This window comes from Mercenaria mercenaria, chromosome 7 (assembly GCF_021730395.1).
Source record: "Mercenaria mercenaria strain notata chromosome 7, MADL_Memer_1, whole genome shotgun sequence".
NCBI lineage: Eukaryota > Metazoa > Mollusca > Bivalvia > Venerida > Veneridae > Mercenaria > Mercenaria mercenaria.
In genome coordinates, this window is record NC_069367.1 from 7,079,420 (window position 1) to 7,093,752 (window position 14,333).

General features: G+C 35.0%; 1 protein-coding gene across 2 annotated transcripts in view; it reads left to right on the top strand.

Annotated features, from left to right (window-relative positions):
* Positions 1-12,987, top strand: part of LOC123556064 (uncharacterized) — a 33,116-nt gene extending 20,129 nt beyond the window's left edge. The window contains exons 9-18 of one of the 2 annotated variants that reach the window (XM_053547483.1): positions 1,086-1,212; positions 1,511-1,620; positions 3,677-3,894; positions 5,339-5,516; positions 7,723-7,891; positions 8,228-8,485; positions 9,090-9,154; positions 9,416-9,537; positions 10,540-10,709; positions 11,152-12,986. In XM_053547483.1, the coding sequence (XP_053403458.1) occupies positions 1,086-1,212; positions 1,511-1,620; positions 3,677-3,894; positions 5,339-5,516; positions 7,723-7,891; positions 8,228-8,485; positions 9,090-9,154; positions 9,416-9,537; positions 10,540-10,709; positions 11,152-11,583 (1,849 nt within the window). In that variant the 3' untranslated portion in view covers positions 11,584-12,986. Of the gene's footprint in view, positions 1-1,085; positions 1,213-1,510; positions 1,621-3,676; positions 3,895-5,338; positions 5,517-7,722; positions 7,892-8,227; positions 8,486-9,089; positions 9,155-9,415; positions 9,538-10,539; positions 10,710-11,151 lie in introns of both variants that reach the window. The other variant, XM_053547484.1, reaches the window with a different exon arrangement.
* Positions 12,988-14,333: the final 1,346 nt, after the last annotated feature.

The following is a 14,333-nucleotide window of genomic DNA, read 5'->3' on the forward strand; positions in this document are numbered from 1 at the left end:
ATAAAGATAAATTATATAACAATTTTGTCATGATTCATTAAAAAATATAACTACTAAGAGCATTTTTATCAAAATAACGGAAGTCGTTGCGCATGAATAAACTTGAAAGTAAACCTGCTTTTAATACTATAAATAGAAAGATATTAACACAAAACACTTAAATCCCAAAAATCTTAAAGTTTTATTAAAAATTGAGCGAAATATGACGATTTAAAAAGAAATCTGCTGAAAATATCCTTTATATGAGTTGTCTGCCCCTGACAAGAGAAGGTGCAAAAAGTCAGTGTTCCATATCCAGATTTCTGTTTGACATAACCTTCAATCATTTTATGTTCATGGCTTGTCTCTACTAAAAAGTGCATGATCGAATGACTTATAAGCCGGGCTATGATAACTGATTGGCAATGATAATTATCGTGAAAGCCAAAATCTTACTTATTCATTTTAACGCGCTTATGTTTCGTGAAAAAAGACTTGGCCAGTACTTGCAAAACTACTTGAAAGGCTTGGCTAATTTTTTTTTTTCAAATTGAAATTTGGTCATATTATGAGTTTTTGTTTTAATTTAAATATTACAAATAAAACGCAAAAAAGGATGACTGCGTTGGGAACTGAACCCGGGACCGCTGCGGCAATTAAAGACAATTTTTCGTCATCGTAACCAATAGCGCTATAGTGGATTAGTATGGCTTCGAAATATCGAGGCAGTTTTCCTGGAGTAAGGCGTTATAAACGCTTTTCGATTTTTTTTTTTCGTAAAAAGTAGTAAAAAACAGAAAACTCACACGTGTTTTTGAAATATATAGTTTGTCAGTAATCAAGATCAACCTTCGAGATATAGCATTTTTTTGAAAGATATCTAAAAGGGTATATTTGTTGTTGTTATTGTTTTCGAACGATCTTGAGGCCAGTCCCTGTAAAAGACTTAATATTCGATTATATGCATCAGACTTTTTAAAGTAAATGTATGAATGTCATATGATATAACAAAGAAAGTTTCTTAATTGGATATGATATGTAATATTTCAGGAAGTTAATTAGGTTGTTGGAGATATGTTTTAATATGGTTAAATATTTTGATACAGGTGGCTGTCTTCCTTTTTGGCGCGATCATCATATCTTTTGCGCGTGACGAGCGTCCAGCATGCAATGACACGTGAGGAACTAGAAAGACAGTTTGAAGGCCTTCGCAAGCACATGGAAGATCTACAGGTGATAGTTGTTTAAAAGCTCTAGGTCTTTGATATTTGGTTTGTAAGATTCCCTTGTGGTGGTCATCTGCCAGCATTGTTCAAATTATGACCCTGGGGTGATAAATGACCCTGCCCCAGGGGTCTCAAGTTTAACATAGACTTTTAAAGGAAAAGAATTCTTCTTGGTCTGAAAGTTCAAGGCCTAGACCTTAGATATCTGGTAAAATGCATTGCCTAGGGTACCTCTATTCACCATGACCCTCTTGTTGTAATTTTTATGTAAATGTTTATATTTTTTTACCTACTTGAAACTTCAGAAAAATACTGACGAGACCATCGGACGTCTCCGACTAAAAGTGGAATTTGAAATCAAAAAAATTACAGAGATGATTCAAAATGTACTTAGAGACAAAACTTTTGTTAACAGGTAAATATTACTTGTTTTCGGACACAAACTGTAGAGAATTAGACGAACTGCTAGGTGCTTACTTGGTTTATAGTACATCATTTGCAGACGCTACATTTATAGCTCAAGTGAGTTTTTCTGATCGCTCGATGTCCGGCGTCCGTCGTCTGTCGTCTGTCTGTCAACATTTAGCTTGTGTATGCGATAGAGGCAGTATTTTTCAACTGATCTTCATGAAAACTGGTCAGAATGATTACCTTGATGAAATCTAGGCCGAGTTCGAAAACAGATTATCTGGGATCAAAAACTAGGTCACTAGGTCAAATCAAAGAAAAACCTTGTGTATGCGATAGAGACTGTTTTTTTTTTCAACTGATCTTTACGAAATTTGGTCAGAATGATAACCTTGATGAAATCTAGGCTGAATTTGAAAGTGGATTATCTAGGGTCAAAAACTAGGTCACTAGGTTAAATCAAAGAAAAATATTGTGTATGCGATAGAGGCTGTATTTTTTAATTAATCTTCATGAATTTTGGTGAGAATGATTAACTTGACGACATCTAGGCCGAGTTTGAAAATGGGTCATCTGGGGTCAAAAACTAGGTCACTAGGTCAAATCAAAGAAAAACCTTGTGTATGCGATAGAGGCTGTATGTTTCCATTAATTTTCATGAATTTGGGTCAGAATGATTATCATGATAAAATCTATGTTGTGTTTGAAAATGGGTTATCTGGGGTCAAAAACTAGGTCACTAGGTTAAATCAAAGAAAAACCTTGTGTATGCGATAGAGACTGTATTTTTCCATTAATCTTCATGAATTTTGGTCAGAATGATAACCTTGATAATATCTAGGCCGAGTACGAAAACAGGTTATCTGGGGTCAAAAACTAGGTCACTGGATCAAATTAAAGAAAAACCTTGTGTATGCGATAGAGGCTGTATTTTTCAATTAATCTTCATGAATTTTGGTCAGAATGATTGCCTTGATGAAATTTAGGTCAAGTTCGAATATGGGTCCTCTGGGGTCAAAAACTAGGTCACAAGGTCATATCAAAGGAAAAGCTTGTATATTCGATAGAGGCTGTATTTTTCAATTGATCTTCCTGAAATTAAGTCCATAATGATAACCTATGAAATCTAGGCCGAGTTTGAAAATGGATCATCTTGGATCAAAAAATAGGTCACCAGGTCAAATAAAAAAAAACCTTGTGTATTCGATAGAGGCTATATTTTTCAATTGATTTTCATGAAATTTGGTCAGAACGATAGTCTTGATGAAATCTAGGTTCTAAATTCGAATATGGGTCTCGTACTCTGGGGTCAAAAATTAAGTCACAGGTCGAATCAAAGAAAATACTTATTTATACTCAAGATTTTTGCTCCAGTTTTAATGATAATTGGTCAGAATATTTTTTTTCTATGAAATCACTAGGTCAAACATGTTTACAACACTGCTATGGTGTGTTATGGTGTGTTTCTCAGGTGAGCGACCTAGGGCCATCTTGGCCCTCTTGTTCTGTATTTTTATTTCTGTGTTGTTCTTTTTTATTTGGTTAATACATAGAACGAATTATGAAAACTTTCTTTAGCTGTGAAACTCGAAGGACAAAAGACTTCAACAGTGACATAAACGTGTTTTGTTGGTGTACTTAAACATTTTTATTTTTCACCTATAATTGTCTACTTATTTCGTATTATGTTGATACAGTTTGTAAGTCAAAAGACAAAAATTATTTTGACAGATAGTTTAGTTATATCTCAAATGCAATCGTTTCGCTCTTGTTTTATCTCCTAAAATATGTATATATCGGCAATATCCATGGTATTGCTAATGATATTGTTGCTACTGTACAATACATTGTCTTATTGCAAGAACATACAAATGTATCTTGGAGCAGTTTCGGAAAATCGATTTGGTTTGTCATTGAGACAAATTCTCAAAAAAAATAGCTTAGATATTGCAGTCTTGTTTTTGTAAGTGTGCAACAATGTCTAAACATTTATTACCCTGGCTTAATGCAGAAAACAATGAACTTATTTCTTCTAACGTTGAATTGTCAAAATTACTGTTTAGGATTTGTAACTGGGAAGATACTAACGAATGTCCAAAGCCAGAGAGAAAATGGAAGAGCACAGTAGATGTTGCAGCTATGAAAATTTCTGAACGAATTTCACGTGAACTGGACGGCTGGCAGAGACAAAATCAGTTGCTTTATACAATAGACAAGGACATTATTGGAGTGTTCAGTAAAGAACTCGGGCTTATGGACGATCAAATAAAAGAACTTGAAGGTAATGAGCAGATGTTAAGATTCCTGAACTGTCTTATTACAGAACTGCTTGATAAATAGCAAACGGTAATATACGGTTTGCGTAACACGTATATATATAATGTTCAAGGTTACGTCAATTAATAATCAGTTTACTACTAAATTTTAAGATAAGATAGGCTTAGGAAATAGAGATCAATATAATCTCACCTTTACTAATCCTACCAGGTGTTCTGTATCACAAAAGTGCATCTATTGTGACATTTTGATACTAGCAAAATTGTATAATCTGCACTATAAAATACTTACTGGTATTTCATTTTATTATCAGCTTGTTAAAAGTTATTTTTTTGCCATAAGTAAGTTGACAAAATGATAGGAAGCAGGTTTCGAGGCGTTAATCAAACACATATATATGAATAAATCCTACATGCTCTTGTTGTGCAAAAAAGTATGGCCCAATTCGTCGCGGATCACAACTTAGTTATTGATATTAACAAAACTATCATAAGTGTCACATTTGTGAAATCATTTTTGGTTATTTCAAGGACTTGGAAGTCAATTTAATTTCTAGACAATATTTAATGTATTTCTGTCATAGAAAATTTTAGGGTCTGTCTCTAGATTAGCAAGATATTTTGCTCATTTAGGTTGCGACAGATATTACGTTTTTTTTTTTTTTCGAAATATGTATTGCACATAATTTGAAGCTTAATTGTTGTTCAACAGTCTCCTAGGAGAGCACATGTTAACAGGATGTCTCCCATCTCTTTTTTTTTTTCACGGAAGCCACAATAACAAAAGCAAATGACTAGATTTTACATATTTTACTTGCTTTATACAAAAGTAAATCATAATGAATTGCTTTGGATGCCGAAATCCCCGAAAATTAACACTCTTATTACAGACTAAAAAAAAACGATAAACGTTACGTATTACGTTTAGTACATGAGCGTCGTTACGTCAACGTAAGTTTCGTAAAGCCTGATTGTTCTTAAAGATATATTATGCCCAAAGTTTATTCTCGAAAAAAGTTCCTTTCGTGTTTACGTAGAATTAACATGTTACTGTAGTAAACAGTAAAGTGCGTTCGGTTTTGAACATAACATGCTGATAATTGTATATATAAATCATCACAGTTTGAATAAGTAGTGCAACAAAACTGAATGTTTAAACGATTCAGTGTTACCTTATGATTATATCTGCGTCTTTACATTCAGATTGCAGTTTTTAAGCCAACTTGAACGTAAATGGTAATGGATTTTCAATATGAAGCGTGCCTGATATATCGCAGAAAGTGTGTCAGATATCGATACCTGGTACACTAGCTCGCATTTACACTAAGATCAGATGCATCATGCTGCTCATGTGCTATATTGGTACTATATTTCGTGACATAGCAATAAACTATTTTTAGTAAAAGATGAGAACAGTACATGTTTAACTTGATTTCTTTGATTATCTAGAGTATTTGTCAAGTAGCCGTAAAGGTAGCATGTGTAAGACTATGCGCGTTGTGCCAGTGAAAGCTTTGTTCGCAAAGAAAAAGAAAAAAATAGAGAGAACCTACTCAACGTTGGGTGGCGCTGTCAGCTGTGTGGGAATGCTGGACACTGACAAGAAGGTTGTTCGAAGGATATTTAGGTAAGTCATGATGCACCTTATCGTACTGATGAAACAAACCTGTTTCATTAAATAAAACAGAAATACAAACAGATACATAAAAACATTCTTCATATGCTGTATTGTTGTTTTAAAATACTAAAACGTAATGTAATCATAAAATTTCTATCACAATTTACTATAGTTTCCCCTTGATAGCGGGATTAACTTTAGAACTGTTGCCAGAGGGCAGTAGGTCACGGGTAACAGTTGTTACTGTCGATCCATAAACGTATAAACATTCGTAAAGCAGCTGCTTTATAGCTCTTTTTAGTAATGCGGAAGGTTAGAGGACCCTTGCTTAGCATGAAGGGCAGTTCACCTCAAACTGTCAGCAGCTATAATTATTTTACTTAACGCTTGCGTAGTACATACACCAATCTGACTAAAGTACATCTCCTATTACGCTACGCATAGGATCTGAGAACGACCTATTCATAGCCTCGTTCTGACGACCCTTTCGCTAGCCAATCAGAGCTTAACTTACAATATTTTGCAAATCTCTACCTGTAGCATTGACTTTTGATATTTACAATTCTTATGTTGTGATATGTCAGATGGCCGGTTAGCTCAGTCGGTAGGCCACTTGCTTTGTAAGCGAAGGGTCCGCGGTTCGAGCCCTGGATTGTCTGCACATTTTTCTTACTCTTTGACATTCGAACAAGTCGTCTGATTGGTTAAAATAAAAATAGCAATACTGGAAATCCAAAATATACAGAAGACGTGTGTGAATAGGTCGTTCTCAGATCTTCGTTTAGAAGATCAAGTACTTCAGTCAGATTGGTACATACACGTGACAATGAACATCACATGACCTTGTAAAAGAAAATGAGAGTTTTGTTATAGACGATTCTTTTTTATCATCTGCATTAGCCTTAAAAGTCTGACAAACAGGTGAAGCTATTTTAAGATATAATATCTAACAATAAAATAACGAAAGCTATATTTGTGTGTGGTGGCAGTTTTTTTCCACAGTAAGGGAGAGGCCATTGCTGACGATATTAAACTTAACCCTAAGTTGACGAATAGCTATCAATATTGAGCATAATAATACAAATCATTCTGGCAGCACAGTCCGTGTCTGATAACTTCGGAGTGACGTATTTGGACTTGTCCAAGTCAGGAGGGTAATCGATAATCATCATTTATCTAAGTAAACACTTTTATATTATACTTCTAACTGGAACGCTTACTTTGAAGTAGAAGATTAGTACCGGTCGTAGAGCGTTAGTCTTACAAGTGCGATTCTTTTATATTTCCATTGTCGCGTTGGTTCGAATCCAACCGTGATTTATACTCTTTTTTTAAATCCTTGCTTTTTATCTATGTTTTAATCACATTTTTTTTCAAAGACAATTGAAAATATTCAAAATGCAGTAATACAGCACTACGATAGATATACAATCGGACTGACCGGGACTGACAGACGTATTGCAATAAAATTTACTAATAATATTTTGTGTATGTTAAGCAGCTTTTAACTATATTTGTTAGTTTTTTAGCAGAAAAATAAACAACTGGACGCACTCGAGTTACATAAGTTGTACACACTTACCTTCAAATTTGTGCAATGTATACAGACAGTGCTAGAACATTTTAAACTTAGTACTTGAAGTTCTGAGGCTTTCAAACGAACATATGATTCATGAGATAATAGTACATTTATTCTTCACTGAATGGATTATGGCATGAGCGTAAGATGCTTCAATCAGATCAGTTTCTATCAGTAAATAACATATATTCAAGGAGAATGTATTCTCCTCGATTCGAACCTACGGCCCGCAATATTCGATATTTCAAAGACTGATGCTTAACCACTGAGCTACCGGGACTGACAGACGTATTGCAATAAAATATACCTAATATTATTGTTTATGTAAGCTGCTTTACCTATTTTGTTAGTTTTATAAGTCCAGAAAACATAAACAAACGTGACGTCACTCCGAAGTTATCATACACGTTTTGTACACAACTTCCCTTTCAAAATTTGTGCAAATGTATACATGACAGTGCTTGAGAACATTTTAATAAATTAGTACTTGGAAGTTCTGAAGCTTCAAACAGAAACAAGGCAATGATTCGCATGAGATATAGTACATTTACTTCTTCACTAAATGGATTATGCATTTGAGCGTAAAGATGGCTTACAATCAGATCAGTTTCTCAGTAAAAACATGACTGGTTTCAGGAAGGACTATAACAACTCAAACAAGGCAAAGAAAATGACAGAGGCGACTTTACTGTTTCTGGACTCAATTCTCGGACACAAGGATTTTGGTGTAAAACTTAGGAAATTCTTTGACCGTTTCTTCAAAGACATTGATGAAGCTGCAAAAAGAATCCCGGGATTTCTGAAGGTAATTATTGTTTTAGTTTAAACGAATAAATTTTATACTCTTTTAATACGTTCAGTGTCATTAGACTTCAAAATAGATAGTCTCAAAGTCCAAGTTAACAGAACTTCTTTGATATTTGATTGCTTATCTGTTTAATCGGGAAACGTTTTGCTTGCTATGTTTTCTTTAAAGGCATTGAGTACACGTGTGTATTTTTTGTTATGTTTTCTTTACATATAGGTTTACGTTTAAACCGTTTTCATTATCTCGTATTGACGGTTTACTGCAAGTAGTCTTAACCGTTAGCTGTAAAGTCTATACCGATTACTGCATGTCTAAACTGTCTCCAATATCTAGGCCGACGAGCAACTGATAGAAACTTTACGTCACAGTATAGAAGAAGACGATCGGCTGAAAGAGAAGCTTCCAGAGCTCGTCGGTGAAACCGCAGATCTTCTTGGAAAGCTAGACATCTTCTATATTAATGAAATCATGAAGTTTGACTATGAGCTGTCAGAAATGGAATGGAAAGATAAAAAAGTACTTGGAAGTGGAAGCTTTGCACAGGTTTACAAGACCACTATAAAGAAGAATGACAGACCAGTCGCAATAAAGGTATGCATATTCTTAGCTACGCCTCTTTAAAATAATTGATATACTGAATGTACTGCTTATTCTCTCCTTGTCAACTTTTATGAAAACATTGAGCGTCAGTGAAGTAGCTTCCATGGCATGGACTATTCTAATTTCATATGGAGGATTTAAACAAATCTTAGATAAACTAGTGAAAGAAATTCATCCGGAATCTCTTCTGGCCGTTTACAAGCGATTACGTTTTCCCTAATGCAATGTCAGTATTTCTCGGGCTGCTAACATTTCATACGAGCATTACCTGAAAAATGCCGAGGAAAGAGTACTTTTAAGTTCGCTTAAACGCATAGTTTACATGTTTAAAGCCTATCTCCGACAACTTTGTAAGGGAGTCAACACCTTGGCTCGGTAGCTTTAGCACTGAACTAGCACCCGAGCAACCCGGGTTCGAATCCCAATACAGGCATTTGGGAATATATGTCATTATAATGCTATGCGGTTTTATTTTTACGACTGAAAATCTTAAGATGACTGCCAGCTTATATTTCCTCACTGAGGTGACCTTAAACAAGTAATAAAAATTAACAAAGAAAATAAAACACACTTTATTAACTATCTACCACCATAGGTATCCACTGATGAGGTCAATCAGTCCAATGTTACAGATATATTGACAGAGGACAGAACAATGAGGTAAGATCATATTAATTGACAAGACTTATGTCTCGTATCATTTCTTAATAAAGCATAATAATAAAATGAACAGATAATTTAATAAAGTGGTTAAAAACGAATAATGAAAAAAAAAAACGATGCAGATTGAATATAAGACACTATATGAACATGAAAAGACAGTACTGCAGCGTAGTTATGTACATTTTAACAAATAAAATGATTACAGTAAAACAATGCCATTTGAACTTTGACCTTCAATATAAGAATTGTCTGCTCCAGGGATTTACGGCATGAGAATGTCGTACGATATTACGGTGCGTCATATGTGAAAACTTCGAAAGGACTGCAATGGATAATGGTGATGGAACTGTGCAAGACAACTCTCAAACACATATATACAGGTAATTATTTGCAATTTTCTAAGAGAATACTTGACGACATTAACATATAAACGCAGGATGAATTTCATGACCCCAATAAATAAAGTATACATCTTGTACTTTTGTACTTTTGAAAGTACATGGTCGAAACTCACAAACATAACAGAAGGCCACGCTTAAACATACACCTTATCATTAAACACAGTTCTCATTATAAATAAGATGACAACGTCAAATGATCGTATTTATAATTATCGTGTCCGAAACATCGTGAAATGATGTCAGTTCCACTGTTATACTCGGACTTTATCATTGGCATCATGTCTGATACACTGCGGTTACATTTTACTTTGGCCTTATCACAGACTCAATGTTTAAAAATCTCAAACTTTAAATCAAAACAAAAGTATTAAATGGAACTTCAAGTTTATCATCCTCTAAGGCATGTATGATAAGAAAAAAAGACTGAAATTATTTTTTGAGACAGTGTGGTGTTTATTTCCACAGTCGCTACATGTTCATTATAAAATGCCTCTTTTATTCAAGTGAAAACTGGCATGTACTAGAAAATGCATTTCTATGATTTGTCAGAATTTCTGATGTCGTGTTGAATTATGGATACACTTGCTGGTCGTCAGTAGTCTAAAGGACGGTGGGTAAACAGTTCTGACTACTGACTGGCAAGACAACAAATGTTTGTTAGATCTGCATGACATCCAAAATATTTTTGATAATTTTTGTCTAAGTTTTGTACAAACTATAGATCGGCGATTTGAATAAGGAGTAATGTGATAAAAAGTTATATAAATGGAATGATGCAGAATTATATTGAATTTTCTTCTAGTATTTTATAAACAGTGTACCTCACTGGAAGCCGCTTATTTTTTCATAAATCTTTTCTCTGACCATGTCGTCGAAACAAAACAATCCATAAAACTGAAACAGGATAGAAACCAAATTTGGCGTGTATTTAAGAAAACCTTAATCTACTACATACTGTCTGAACGTTCTTATTAATTGTAGGAAGTGAAAAGGTGGACCGTAACATTCCTGGTTCGCTGGACAAGGACCACCCACGTTACACAGAAGCGGCAAGAAGTATGCTTGACCACGCCTTCCAAATCTGTCTTGGTCTGGGTTATATACACGAGAAAGGATACACACATAGAGATATGAAACTAGAAAACGTTCTGGTAGGAAGCTAAAGTGTGTTCTTCTATTTTACTATGTTTACAACAAGCAGATGAAACTACAAAAATGTGCACATAAATAACAATATCGTAATTTCATATGGCATCTTTTTCAGCTTTTTTATGATGGAGAAAGACCCCCAGGTGCCTCTCCCGGCATCGTATTACGCATGGGGCATAGACGGGCACCTGGATAGAACCACCAACCTTTCTTAAGCCTGTTGGATGACATTATACATCCCTAGAGTGGGTTTTGACCCACATAGGTGAAGGGCAAGAGAGTCCATCCCAGGGATTCCAACCTCTTGGCCGGCTGCGGAGGCCCCTGCTTTCACAAATTAACATATATATTAACATACCATATTCAAAAATTGATAAATCGAATGCTGCCCAAGACTTATATTTTGGGAAACTATCGTGTAAATTATACACTATCTATTCACAGCTGGCAGAAGATAATGTCATCAAGATAACCGATGTGGGCGTGGCCAAAGTGACGCAGATGCTTGTGCGCACAGCGAATGGATCCCCGGCTTATATGGCACCGGAAGTGCTTCTTTCTAGCAAAATCCAGACAAACAAAATTGATATATACAGTTTTTCACTCATGTTCTGGGAAATGTGGTTCGGAAAAGATGTAGCAGACGAAATCAACAAAAGTTGTCTTGGATACGGTTTCCATGGTAATGCAATGGATGCGCTCAAATCTAATATAGCAAAATCAGAGGGTTGGAGGCCGCCATTAAGCTCCTCAAAGCGTCCCCCGGATGCAATAATTGATCTGTTAAAAAGGGGATGGGCTTTCGATCCGGAAATAAGACCAAGTGCAAAGGACTTTGGTAGAACCTTGGGGAATTTTCTACAAAATAACCTATAGACTACATTAAATAAAAGACAACTTATTTCTAATAGCAGAAGTAAAGACATTCCTGATACACGCAATGTTATGGTTAGAGGGTATTTATCCATCCAAATGATATACGGTTTAGTGGTATTTATCAAAAATGATTGGCTGAGGACTGTACAAAAGCGTTTATTGTATAAAATGCTTGTTCCAACCACATTGGTTATAAATTTTCTACACTCAGCCTCGGAAATGACCTCAACATCCGGGTACAACAAAGTGTTGCATCAGTATTTGTATTACGGTATTTTCATCATCTAACATTAGCTCACGTATTATTTTTATTATTGTTATTAGTTCTCTTTTTGATCGTTCATTCATAAATTATCATGTTGAATAGGCAAATCAACAGGTCATACGACACTTAAAAACTTTCCAACACCATACACGTTATTCCTTTTGTAGAATTAAGTGCCCTTTATTATTATTATTATTATGTTGGTCTTTGCTGGCAGACGTTTGAAATTACATTTATGACTTCTTACTTATTAATGACCCAATGTTTAAAAAATCTAGGGAAAAAAACCATTGGTTTCAAAATTTATTATTCTTATTATTTTATTATAATTATTTCGTTAACGGTAGTCAGTGAAAGCATGATGACAGTACAATCTCGACTGTAGTGTTTAAAGCTGTCTTTACTATATATTTTCGTACCAGTGGTATTACTTCCCGTGGCAACAGTCAAACGCAAAACCAAAAAATATTTACAGTAGAAAATTTACAACTACTGACTTCGTATGATCTAAGACATATCCCATTGACTATTCCGAACATTCTGCACACACTCTACGTCAATAGAGTGAAAGAGAGTAGTGCTCTGGAATGTTCAAAACGTGTGCGGACTGTTCTAGATAAAATTTGGTGCAGATTGCACAATCACGTGAAAAATATTTACGACAATGGAAAACAGGTCTTGGTTTCTACCAACTATGGATATCCACTCTCAGTAGCACAGAATACCAGAACGAAACAGTGTACTATGGTTTCCTTTGACAACAAATTAGAAGATAACTTTAAAAATTTTAGAACACAGTATTCTGAGTGGCCAAAGGAATGTGACTGGATTTATGTATTGGAATTTCCGCGTATGCCATCTTAAGGCACGTGAAAAAATGCTCCATGAATCTAGTATTGAATTACGATGACAACGACATTTTAATGAGTTTTCCACTTGTTTCCATGTACCGCTGTTGTATACTGATGATTCATAATGCTCAAATTTGCAATGCTCATACCAGTTTATTTACAAAATTCTGTGTCAACATGCGTCATATAGTCAGCGGTTTTTGCAGAATCATGTTATTGTTTTATATTTGTGTGTGTGTGTTATCAATAAATGTTAAAGGAAAACGAAACTGTTATAGTTTTACTATGACGTTCAAAGTCTTTTACCTTGAAATCTAAACAATTACCATAATTGTATCACTTTCTACCAAAATTGTTAAAACTATTTTGATTCGTCAAAAAAACATGGCCGCCAGAGGGCGTGGTCACTTTTCCCTATATGTACATGTATATAGTGGAAATTTTGAAATATTTCTTGTATGAAACTGCAGGCGCATTTTAAAATAATTTCACAAAAATGGTCCTTGTGTTACCTTCTACTCAGACTGTTCAAATTATTTCGATTCGTCAGAAAACATGGCCGCCAAGGAGGTTAGGTTCACTTTTCCCTATACGTATATATTGGAGACTTTACAAATATTCTTGTCAGAAACAGGAGCCCCAATTTTAAAATAAATTTATACAATTTTTTTTTTGGTGGTCCTTTAGGATTATAAAAATTACTTTGTTTCATCAAAAACATGGAAACCAGGGGATCTGGTCACTTTACCGTATACGTTTGTAGTGGAAACTTTAAAAATCTTCTTGTTTGATATTATCATATCACATCATTCCCCAGCGTCTTACCCAACATTCCAAGCCCGCCCCCCCCCCCACCCATCAGCCATACACAGTACCTTATTTATAAAGTAATTTCACAGACATTTGTCAAATCATCTACCAGAACTATTCAAGCAAGCAGCTAAACTCGGGTGAGCGAACATGACCCTCTTGCTAGCAAACTACCATTGATGCCCGCGTCATTATTAAAACTACCACGGAAAAGGGGCCTGAGCACCTTCAATACTAGGTACCAGCTGGATAGCCTCATTACATGACACAATTCTACATTTTGTAGCAGATACTCAAACCCCACATTGAGGACCAAGTCACTCCATCAACCTTTACTCGGACATGGTATGTTGCACATGTGAGAAAATAAGTGTATCGTCTGACGCTGAACTGAATGCACAAGTTGCTGTGACTTAAGAAATGATATAGCCCATACAGTGATTTGTCGTTTACTAAAATAATTGTTTGGAGTTCAGATGCGAAGGAATTATATCACGAGGCTGAGTGATAGTAATACGCCTCTGAACTACTCATTATGTACATATTTGACAACATCCACCAAATATTTGTCTATTTTGTGTGGTTTTCTTTTCCAGAGCGCCGCTGTGACGTTTAACGTTACGATGTAATAACCGTGATGTTCAAACAGTGATTTTCCTGTATAATAATTCACTGTTTTGGCCTTTTTTGTTCATATAGGAAAACAAATAGGGTCGTATTAGAATTTTCCGTATATGTAACCCAATATCAACATTATTTACAACCCGGTAGACTACATTACAAAATATGAAAAGTTTTAGCTCATGATATTGCATTTTATTAGC